Below are 12,326 nucleotides of genomic sequence, written 5' to 3' on the forward strand. Positions count from 1 at the left end.
TGTGGAGGGTTTATCTCACTGTCAATATGTTACCGATGCTGCCATCCTGTGGGCAATCGTGACAAGTCCATGACAAGTCTCAGCTTCTGTTCTCCTCCAAGACGCTAGAGGGCGATGACACATCCTGCTCACGAATAAAACAGCTGACGAGAGGTTGGGCGATCAGCTGACTGAGGAAATGCATTAAGCTAGCAATGACGTACTGAACCTATACCGGAAATGAGATGATGTTGCCTTCAAAATAAATTATTTTTGTATTTTAAAAAAGGAATACTTACGCAATAAAATAGATAAAAAAATTGCGATTTTAAAATCGATAATGTTTTTCCAATTTTTTTCTCAACCTCCGTGCTTTTTCTTTCTCGCAAATTTTCTTAAATAATGATTTTGCTCTTGAGTGAGACAGGAATCATAAAATCTAATTTTGCTAACTTGACAGTTGTGGAAGTGAATGACTAGACTGGTGATTACGGAAATAACTGCTCAGCCAGAATCAAATAAATAAAGGATTAATATCGAGTCACCACCTGTGTAATCCTGTAACACTGTCCACAATGTCCAGGCAATCCAACCGAACAACAGACAGCAAGAAGATGGTAGGCGACTCCCGCAGGATTACATCAACCCAATCCAGCCCAGCTGGACTAGCTAGCAACATGCTAACCGTAGCTACATTACGTTAGCTCATTTAGCAGCGGTCTGCGTTACAGCTAAAATAAATTCATTGTCAGCGGTGTATTTTTGTTCGACAAGCAATATATTAAAAGCATTTGAAACAGTCGAAGAAACGTTTCAAACAATTGTTGAACATTGTCGACTGTGACAGTTGTGAAGCTGTAGCACAGATGCTAACTAGCTTCCACTTGTAGTTGTATTGTGAATATCCTCTTGGTAACGTTACATTCACTTCAAGATATCAATAACAAGTTAAACGCATTGTAAATGATTATCCTTTCATTGTTGAACTGCATTTTATCAGGGTAAACACACGACTCAATTAAACTACTGAACCGAAAACACTCCATACAGTTAGCTAAGTTATATAGTCAGTTTATTAAACAGCCACTAAAAGAAACCTGTACACAGTTGTCATGACAAGAATCAGTTACTGGGGAAAATAGCACCGTAAAGTGATCATGCATATTGTTTTTATCATGTGTTAGAACATTTTTTAAAACCAATGTAATTAGATGTTATTTCAGCACCAGGAGTTGTCCATATCTTGTCATATCTCCTGGTGCAGGGAGTAGCCTATCACTGTCTGCTTGCATGTCTCTCTCTACACACTGAGGAAGTTGATTATTAAATGCAAGTTAGGGTCTTTAAAAAAAAAAAAAAATCAGTGTATTATAAACTTAAACCTGCGATTGTAAGTGATGATAACACAACTTTTACAAGTGGTGAACCTTGCAGTTATTTAAACCCTACATCATTAGGAGCAACCTGCCACTATTTTAACATGTTTTATTTATATTTCCATGGATGGTTTCTGCTTTGTTCACAATATCCTTGAAATTGGCTTGATGCAAGAAGAAACCAACTATATATAGCAGTCTTAAGGCTTCATCAAGATTAAATTAGGCCTACTCAATTTGGGGCAGCACAAATAAAATGTAAACTTTGTTATTTATGTTTGTAGAACTCTGAGCTGTTCACACTGACTTACGGGGCCCTGGTCACCCAGCTTTGCAAAGACTACGAGAATGATGAGGAAGTCAATAAACAACTGGACAAGATGTAAGTATCCCTGTCTACTTTCATGAGTTATCTTCACACCAAGGGTGTTCTTGCGCTTTCTGATATGCAACAAGTTTTTTCTATAGTGCTACTGTACATTAATGACGCATCTTCATTTAAAAAAAACACATAAACTAAACAACATCTTAACCAGTGTTGTGTGAACACAATAGTACATCCGTACAGCCATAATTTCAAACACTATAATTTGCCAAAATTATTTAATGTAAAACTACTTATAGTCCAGTCTTATGGCAGTCATTAATGCAACTCACTTTAACAGCTAAACTGCCAAGCTGTTATATTGTCTATAACAACATTGTTATTGTTCATTCTTATTGAGTATAATATACTCAAACCTCAAAATTGAGCTTGTTTAATCAAGGGAAGACGGGATTGTTCAACTTCTTGGGTGTCTCCCTTTAACTTGTAGCTTCCCACCACTCCAACACATTCTGCTGCCCTCTTCTCAAAATAAACTTTGACACAAATTGAAATGGAGAGATAATACAATGAGTTTTTCTTCCTTACACCTCTGCGTCAGAGGTTCCCTGTACTCTTTGTTATTTCAGTATTTTTGGGAGCCTTTGAAGAGGAGAGCGGTGATATTTGTTTTAAAGACAGAAAAAAAAAATCTCTGGAACACTGTACTGGACATAATGCTCCCACAAAATAAGATTAAGAACAAAGGATTGGTTTGTAACTCAAAAATGCAAAACATCCTGTCATGCTGACAGGACTTTGGACTGGATGTACTTTGCTTTTCTGGTTGTGCGGCAACCTTAAGCTCTGTGAGATGAGGCTTGTCTTACCTGGCCTTAGAAGGCAGTAAGTCTGCACTGCCCACTCTGCTGTTTGCCAGCTGAGTGGTCAGAGACAGACCGTGTTAGGATTGGGATGCATCAGTTGGCTTCAGTCTCTGCAGTTTGGATAAATTGACTTGACCTTCTGATCATAATTATCATCATTTTCCAATTGTATGAACCCCAAAAAGACTTTGAGCATTCATCACTGTCTCCTATCTCTAACCTATGAAGACAGAGGCAGAATGACTTTATCTCTCTTTCTCCTGCCTCTCCCTCCGCCTTTTTCTCTTTCTTAGGGGTTATAACATCGGAGTGCGTCTCATCGAGGACTTCCTGGCACGCTCCAGCATCGGCAGGTGTCAGGATTTCCGAGAAACAGCCGATGTCATTGCTAAGGTAATTGGAAGGTTCCAGGCCAATCAGAGCGTGACCGTGGATTTCTCCCAAGATTGAGGGGAGGGAGAGAGGACAGATTAGAGAGAGTGAACTTGATGAAACACCCTAAAAGATGATGAGGGAAAGCAGAGAAGCATTGTCGGCGGACGAAGAGGGGAAAATGATGCTTGTGACCTGGTGGATGAGAAGAGTCCCAGAGAGTGTTGCTCTGCATTTTCCTAAATTTGAGGCCAAGATCACATTCCTCTTTGCTTTGTTTTGATAGTTACCTTGATACTCGGAAGGTGAGGATTCACTTACACGTGGAATGCGGTGTAATCTCACCCCTCAGAGAGGATCTGATACCCCTTCTCTTCTTCACTGTCCACACTCATGTCCTTTTCAAACAACTACACCATATTTAAATGTGTCCATCTTGAAATGAGTCAGCAGTCCTGTCATTTCCTGATCATCCTACTGTTGTGATATGTTGTACTTCACTCTTCCTCGCCCGTATTTTATATTTTGGCCTGGAGCGACAGATGGACTCAAGAAGGTTGATTGTATGTTGAGCACTCCAGCTGTTTTCAAGGTGTTGCTGCTGCTTGCTAAGGAAGTCCTACCACAGATGTAACCCCACACTAGCTCAGGGAACTGGCTCGTGGTCATGAAATGAAGATGAGGACCACTATGGGACAGCGGCTTGGAAGCCACAATGTCAGCTTCGCCTCAGGTTATAATGTGACCTGTAGCCAAACTCTGAAATCACCTCAATCATTCCTCCGTTAAATGTATCCAGAAGAGGCCTGCTATGTGGTTAGGAGTAGACTTTCTGCAGCTTTGGATTCTGAATAGTTTTATTATTGCTCTGTTTTCGTTGTTTTTAAAAGATATGGAGATTAAATGACTTATTATTGTAATTGATTGGACTAGAGCAGTTGGAATTTTGCTTGCTCGATCGAATTTTAATTCGTCATTGGTGCAGAAGAACAGGAGCAGCAGGCAGCGTTTACCAGACAGCAGGTGTGTACTGTTAGCGTTCCAGTAATACAAATTTAAAGCAGAACCTTCCAGCAAAGAGAACTGAGAACAACCTTGACTGAAGAAACTGCAGGAAGGGGCCGAGCGATAGTCGGTAGATCTGGTTAGCGGATCAGCCAACCTGCTTTGGCAGGGATGTGCAGGCTCAGTTGACGTTAATTGAGAAGCCCAGATAATAAAACCTTTGAAAATTTAGACAGGACAGAGCAGAACACTGGGCCGATGTAACCTCTCCGACCTGTGTCTCCAGAGCTCAAAAATAACACTGGACTCAGAGGACAGATAATAATCTCTTTGTTCAATTTAGCATGTGTCTTGAGTAATCAAGTAATGTAATATGATAGACAAATCTGGCAGCGTTCATTTCGGCACTGCAGCAAGTTCCTTTTGGTGCAAAGACATTTTTATTGGAGCTATAAAGATGAAATACAAAGATTAAAAAAAATGAAAATTTGTAGTTTTATTTTCCACAAAATGAAACACTTCATAGAAACTAATTTACAGTGGGACATCATGGTTTTTCATTGAGTAAACCTGTACTGTGTTTTTAATCCACTTACTGTATGGTTGCTGTTGTTAGGTGGCATTTAAGATGTACCTGGGAATCACCCCCAGTGTGACCAACTGGAGCCCGGCAGGAGATGAGTTCTCCCTCATCTTAGAGAATAATCCGTTGGTAGACTTTGTGGAGCTGCCGGATAACCACAGCACACTGATCTACTCCAACCTGCTGTGTGGGGTCCTCAGAGGAGCCCTGGAGATGGTAAATTCAACACTTGTGAAATGTTACACACTGGTTTTATGGAGAAAACAAACATTCAACTTACAAAAATGTACTTAAGAGTCATGATAAAAACCGCTACAACCACATTTACAGTGCAGTATTTTGTGCATGTGTGTTTTAGGTCCAGATGGCAGTGGATGTGAGATTTGTCCAGGACACTCTGAGAGGGGACAACGTTACAGAAATTCGCATGAAGTTCATTAAGAGGATTGAAGAAAATCTCCCAGCAGGAGATGACTAATGCAAGTAAAGGAGAAGTTACATGTGGCAAGGAACACCTTCACTTACAGACTGAAAGAATGAGTAAACCACACTCTAAACATCAAGCCGAGTGGTACATCTCAGTAGCATGTTTCTTTTCCTTGAATATTGCCACTGAAGTGAAAGACTATTAACATCACAGCCTGGATCTGAAACATTATGTTGATATCATAAAAACACTCTCTACTTTAGAATCTTCATGTCCTGTTTTTTTTTTTCCATCTGTGTCGTCGGGAGAAGAATACTAGGAGTTAGCTAAGGGAGACTACTGAGATTCACCCTGAAGAAAAGGAACACCAACACATCCAACACAAGATCATTTCATGGCTCTGCAACCTTGAATATTTTACGGGTGACAAAAAAAAACAGACTTAAAGTGATCTGCTGTGCAGCTTGAGAGTTTCTTCTTAAGACAGCTTTCAACAAAAGAAGTAAAACAAAGGCCTGGACCATTTATCAGTCACCTTTTCTTCATTTGACCTTAAAATCTCTGTCCTGTTTCTCAAAAGAATAAGTTTTGATTTTGCCATGTGTCAGTAGTTGTCTTTTTTTTCTTTGCTGCAAGGCCAGAAAGCCCAACATTGTAACGTTTATGATGTTTTAATGTTTGTCTCGTTACTTTCTTTCTTTCTTTTTTCTTTTTTCTTTTTAAATGAAATCACATTCTATATTCCTGCCAATTGTCTGGCAATATAATTTATGGAGAATAAATGCAACAAATTTGATATGATGGTTTCCACTTGTGTTTATTAAAGGTTAAAGAGGTGAAACTTCATAACGTACCTGTAGGGGGATCTGGAACAGTTTTAATTACTCTCTCTCTCTCTGGCACACACACACACACACACACACACATATACATATATACACCGTGTCCTCTGCTCCACTCTGTTAGTTTTGCTTCAGTATACTGAAGGAGTGTTATTCCCTTTAAGTGCCACAGTCACTTTGCAAAGGCAAACAAAAACAGACCTAATTTCTCTCATGTTTGTTCAGGGTACATGGAAGTAATCTGCGTGTGTGCGTGCAGAGGAGGAATGGCTGCCTAACTTAGAGTCACCAGGGTTCTGGTTGTGCTTGTCACACCTGTGAATGGCTTTAGCCAGAGGTAACAAACTTCTCATTTAGCTCCACTGCACACCTCGTCAATAACTAAAAACACAGGCGTCTATTCACACATGCACGCACACACAAACAAATCAAAAGCTCCAGCTTTAAAAGAAAAAATATGTTTTGAATACTATGAGATCATTAGCCATGTTTTTCTTATTCTTTTCTCTTTTTTTGTTTCACTGTGTACCAACACTAACATTTGTATGGAAACTCATGAGTCTGCTGAAAGCACTTAGAGGATGAGCTTGTCAGACAGGGATTTCCTTTTGGGGAAATCTGTCAGTTATTAGCTGCTGGAACCGGCTCTAAACAATCTACTATATACGATGCAGTTTTATTATAGCTGCGATTACATGAACCCATTTCTGGTTTTACAGTTGTTGTGTTCAGACACTTGAGGATATTCTCCCAGCAGCCACCAGAGGTTGCTGTGTACGTTACGTTCCTAAGCTGCAGGCTGCATTGTTCTTGAGTGTGTGGCTCAAGTTCTGTACATTTAGCATTTTTCTGCCAAAGATGGATACTGTGGGAGAAATGCATTCCCTTTTTTGTGGGGAATGGAAGCCATAGCTGCCAGTAAACATAAATAAAAGGTTCATTTTCAGATTATGACCATGGAAAATGCAGACAATTCACAATGGCTGAGGAGAATGACCGATGCCAGTTTGTGGACCCTAGCTTTGATTTGGCTCCATATTAGAGAGACGATGACAACATGCAGTCTTTGTACTTTGTAATCCTTGGGAAGATGTATTAGGGTGGGATTTCTCAGTATTATTTACTGTCTTAAGCCTCTGCCCACTTCTGTCTGGGCTAGTGCTCACTTGAAAGGATAAAGAGTGGAAAGTGGAAGCACCATGAGGACCATCAACATGCAAGAAGCCCAGTGGGCCATTAGGCAAGCTCTCAACACATTACGTGCACATATCTATGCACCCTGTAGGCTTGTGATGTGGATATTGGACTGAAAAAAGGGGCAGGAATTTTTTTTTTTTGTGTGTGTGCAGAAGCTCAGTGTAAATGACTTGGCAGAATTAGAGCTGTGTACCAGGGGGGATGAATGGACAGCTGGGTTTGTGTATTTGTGAAAACCTGTATCACTCTGCCATATGTTCACAAGAATCTAACTTGACAAATGCACACACACGTATATGCACATATACTATACACGGAGGCCGGAGTGAAGACGAATTTATTACCACCACTGTACTCACAAATAGGTGTTAATACACACTAGGAGGACCTTGTCCAAACACACAGACAGGCCATTTTCTGTTCCCTGGACCCTTAAAGTTCTACCAGTATGTCCAGAGAGAGTTTTGTGTTGATTGTTTCCACAGTTTCATCCATTAGACAAGAAAGTATGATGACTACCAACTAAGTAAAGGTCTAAAGTTATGACTTCACTCCTCATAACCTGTGCATCTGTGATTCCTATTCTACTTGCAAGGTTGCAGATGTTGTCACAGACTGAAAACACAAGGAGACAGAAAAAAGGGTTGTTTGGGCACTTAAGACTCTCCCTGAGCCATGAGGAATTGCTTTGAAGATGCTATTTTTGTCTGTTGTTTTTTCCTCTTTCTTATTTCTCTCTCATAGTTGTGTAAACCCCAGACATGAACATGCACTCTGGGAGATAAACATTACTCCTATCTCACACACAGGTTGTCTGCTGTCTCCCACTGGCAAATACTCTCCATTTATTGTATATTTTATTTTATGTTAGTGTTATTAATATTATTTATTGCATCTGATTTCATTTTTTAGAAAACTTTATTAGGACAGTCCTGGAGAACAAGTAGCAAATGTTACGGGCCTGAGACAACGTGCGCCGATCTGCTTTAAGCCAGCTAAACGTTTCCATGTGGCCTTTATGGGAAACAAATGGTGAAAGGCACGCTGTGACAGTAAAGCCCAGTGCACAGCCCAGTATTGACCTGCACTTATTGAATACTACATCCCTTTCTTCTACCTCCACTTCATCCGTTTCCACCAACTGCCGTTCTTGGTTTTCTCGTTTTATTTTCTCCATCTTTTTTCATTGTTGCAGTCACTCCATGTTTTTCCATTTTCTTAGTAATGTCTTGCTGATGTGCTCAAGGTAAGCCAGCGGTCTCTAAATAAAAGAAAGGATATGCGATAGTCAACATTTTTTGGGAATGTCCTCTGTCTGGTGGGAAACGTGTTGTCTCTCTCAGGTGAGGTAAGGGCTGACTGGAGACGCAGTCACCCAGGATTTCCAGAGGTTTCCGGATTGTGTGTTTTGTGTCTGGTCAGTGGAAAGAGTGGAGATGACAGCAAGATGGACAGCGCTCTTCAAGAAGAGAATGAGAATGCAATGAGTCAGCAATGAGTCAGTGCTCGCGGTAGAAAACAAAAGCTCCAGACAGCCTGAGCAATTTTTCCAGGCGGTGAGGATGTGGGAAGAGGTTTGGTGATTTAATGAGCCTGTCTTGGTGTACACCTGAAAAGATGCTGTCATGAACACCAGACATGGTTGTATTATTCACGAGCTCTACACTTGTCAACTAAAACCCTGTGAAAGTGTTATGTTGGTGGTTCCTGTGGATGTATCTGTGGGATTTATGTGCATAAACACCTCAGTAAATGGACGTGGATGTGGTTTTGAGAGGTAATTATGAGTTGATTTGGTATTCAGTCACAGTGTGTACCAACTGAAATGTGCTGCAGCATCTGCAAGCCATTTGGAATATGAATCATCACCCACTTCCAGACAAACTGTTGAGCACTTCCTATAAATCTAATAACTCATGCTTTGTTCAGCTTTTGAGCATGGCCCCTACATCCAGAAAGTGAGAAGTTTTAAGATCTCCTGAAGTTATCTGCGGGTCATCAGGAGTGTTGGCTGGACGGGTGCGAGGAGAAACAAAACTGGTAAACACACCTCTCAAAGCTCAAAAATAAAAGCATGGATGTGATCCAACTAACTTGTACAATAAAATCCTGGATCACCAGTGTCACAAGGGATTTGTGTTAACAAAGAAAACATATTTTCAGCAGCAAGACATGTCAGGTTAAAGTCTTCTCCAAGCAGGGTATCTCAGTGACCTGGCTGGTTGCAGGAGGGTTTCAGTCAGAGCCCTGGACCACGCCGAGCCATTTAATGCCTTGTTTTTAGTTTTTCCTCCTTCCCTTTCTTCTAGGCTTTTTGGATGGGAGCTGCTAAGCTGCCTTCACTCTGCTTCCAATTTCCTCCTGCTCTTTTTTGTTCTTCCTCCTTTCTCCAGGATCTGATGAAGAGGAGTTTTTAGACGTTCCTGATGATACAGATTTTACCCGTTCCAGATCCTCTTTATCTTTGTGCCTCATTTTCCCACAATACACTCAACTTTTGTCTTGTTTTTCTCCCTCATTCCCTTTTTCCTGACCCCGCAGCCGCTCGAGCTGGAGTTTATGTAACAGCGGCAGAACTTTCCAGCTTGGAACGGCCTCACTTGAAGATGGAGTGAGGAGAATGAGAGGGAGAGAAAGAAAAAAAAGTGTCATGTATAATTTTACACTGGCTTGCCCTGAGGGCAAACGGCACCTAACCTTAGCCTTCATTATTCCTGGGCCTTTTCCTCCAAACGCACATATGTAAGCATATATTTATATCAGTCTCCCAGGCAGTAACAAATACGTTAATTCCAATTGAAAAGCAGGAATGTGAAAGTCCTGGTTTGCCCTGGACTAAAATCAAACCAGGCTTCCCTCCCAGAGCACAGGGCTGCCTAGAGGCTGCACACCAGCTGCACTGGACGGGATATCTCCGCTCACCACTGCCAAGCATGAACCGACCCTGTGTGTGTGTCACATTAAAATCTTGGAGTGACAAAACACACACCACACACTGATTGGAGAGAAGTAGACTTTTGATGATGCATGTCTCCCAAACAGGCCATCTATCTAACTTTTAAGGCATGATATCTGAGATAATATCACAGCATAAATCTAGACACCAGCTCCAAGGCTTTATGTCTTCAGCAAGTCATTTATTATCCGCCCACTACAAGCACCTCTCACACCAGTCAGTGTGATTGTAAAGGGTCTGGATGTCCTATTATGGAGGCTAGACATTTCAGGTCTGTGAGTATGACTTTCCATATAAAACACCTCAAGCTGTCACACTGGAAAATGAGACTGGAATTTGAAGGGTGGACTGGGATTTATGGCAAATCCCCAATGTGAGAGACGCATGAAGGGGCATTAATATATTTCCATCCAACTGTTGGACTCTTTCATTGTGCAATCTTTGAAGTGTGAAAAAAATGTAAAATGCAAAATATGTGTGTTTACAACAGAAAAATCAGCATTTAAAATTTTTTTTTATTTTTATTTTTTTATTTTTTTTAAGTTTTAGCTCCAACATAAACGTTATCTGGTTATTTTTTAAATACAGTCTATGGTTATTGTCCATCACTGTTGGCAAATATTAGTGATATTAGCATGTTAGTAGGTTGGGAGCCATGGGCACGCAGCCGGGCGACCCCGTACCTTCACTACGCAAGTTACGCAGCGTCCTGCAAATTGCGCAAGTGTCACGTGTCAAAACAGGTGTAAATGTTATCGACTGATTAGAGGAAGAGGCGGAACCAGGACGCGGATAGAGAAAGCGCACCATGAAAATGAACCGCGGGAGCAGAGTCAGGTAAATTTGACCTCTTCTCGCCAGGACTGACGTTGCATTTAGCCTAGGCTACTGTCTGTACGTCCTAACGCAGCTGGGTCGGTGTCACTTGAGCTGCTCTAAAACTTTGTGCCTGACATTAGTTTGAATGAAATATTAGTTTGGCTACGTTTAATTAACGCAGCTGGTTTGCTCTGTCTTGCACCTTTATCTTCATACATGCGATTATTGAGGATCAATTGGAGGGCAAGTCTGGTGCCAGCAGCTGTGGTAATTCCAGCTCCAATAGCTATCTTAACTATGCATTTACCAACCATGAAAAGCCATGGACTGGTTGACTATTAAATTGGCTATTGTATTAACAGTAACTGACAGTGACCAATGCTCTCTCACATGAGGACTGGACTTAGGCCTATTGCCAGTGCCAGCCCACCACCAAAGCTCTATTATATTTAATACTTATGACAAAAATATTATTTGCTTTAGTTACAATAGAAAATGTTCCATTTGATAAATATTATTTGTTTATACCTTATTATTTTTTCTGTGCTGTGTAGGTCTATTTATCCTTGAGCCAACAGATGTAGCAAGCAGCATTTAAAGGAGGGAGGACTGTGGCGGGAGCACCAGAGTATCAGATGTGACTGTATGGCAAAGGTAAATGGTTTACATGGCTCATTGGTCAGGTGTGAGGGCCTCTTAGCAGAGTTTTGCTTACGGCTCTTGGGAGGTCAGGACCAACTCTGCGTGTGTGGAAGTGCAAATTTAATCAGATCCAACCATTCAACTGTGATTTTGTGGCATAAGTCAAATAAGGGAGTAGGAGGTGAAATTACAGACATGTTTGCATCCAGGTCTGACTGTTTTGGATTTAATGTCAAGGGGTATTAAAAATGCCTGAAATCTGATTTGCTAGCTGCGGGAAACCTGTTATGCCAGACCAATAGCTTAGCTGCTGAGAGTGCTGGCACCTCTACATCCACACCACTAGTGTTGGGTAAGGAGTTGTCTTATAAACTGTCCATAAACTTGGCTACCAAAGGCATAATTTGCGCATCTTTGCTCCTTTAACCTGTTGCTATGAATTACCAGACTTTGTTCACTTTGTTGCTCAGAAAATTATTTTCATTAAGTATAGTGTTTCTTCACCCCAGTAATGCTGGAGTCTGGTGATAAGTTTGCCCAACTGTGAAGTCTACAAAGTCTTTCTGTTGTTGCCAGGTTCAAGACCTCTTGTTCACCTGCTGGGCACAGACACAAAGGCCTAAGCAGGGGTGATGAGAGATTTATGTAATGGGCCGTATTTATCGGACAGGCTAATATGCACAGAACGTGCCTCTTCACTGATCCATGATGGAAATCAAAGGTCAGACGCAGTAGATATAAAATAGCTTGTGATAGTTGTGGTGCTCACACGTCCAGAGTGAAGTGATTTTCTCTGTCTGCCATTTTATTGCATGAAAGTCAATAAAATAGCATAAAAGCCCTATGCTTCTTTGTTTAAGATGTTACAAAATGTATGGTTTTGGGAAACGGTAGGCAGCTATAACAAGATGTAACAACAGTATAATTTATGTTAACA

General features: G+C 41.0%; 1 protein-coding gene across 1 annotated transcript; it reads left to right on the forward strand.

Annotated features, from left to right (window-relative positions):
• Positions 1 to 438: 438 nt before the first annotated feature.
• trappc3 (trafficking protein particle complex subunit 3) lies at positions 439 to 5,711 on the forward strand. Its single transcript, XM_083982740.1, has 5 exons — positions 439 to 596; positions 1,640 to 1,737; positions 2,840 to 2,939; positions 4,540 to 4,722; positions 4,865 to 5,711. The coding sequence occupies exons 1-5, from the start codon at positions 555 to 557 to the stop codon at positions 4,982 to 4,984; spliced, it is 543 nt and encodes a 180-aa protein (XP_083838866.1). The 5' UTR covers positions 439 to 554; the 3' UTR covers positions 4,985 to 5,711.
• The last annotated feature ends 6,615 nt before the right edge of the window (positions 5,712 to 12,326 follow it).

The sequence above is a fragment of the Trachurus trachurus genome, assembly GCF_905171665.1.
Source record: "Trachurus trachurus genome assembly, chromosome: 11".
NCBI lineage: Eukaryota > Metazoa > Chordata > Actinopteri > Carangiformes > Carangidae > Trachurus > Trachurus trachurus.

Bases quoted from the DNA above. Each gene is read 5' to 3' on its own strand.
- trappc3 (XM_083982740.1), top strand. From the start codon at position 555: ATGTCCAGGCAATCCAACCGAACAACAGACAGCAAGAAGATG. The intron at 1,738-2,839 runs GTAAGTATCCCT...TCTCTTTCTTAG, and splicing joins AATAAACAACTGGACAAGAT to GGGTTATAACATCGGAGTGC. The intron at 2,940-4,539 runs GTAATTGGAAGG...TGCTGTTGTTAG, and splicing joins CAGCCGATGTCATTGCTAAG to GTGGCATTTAAGATGTACCT.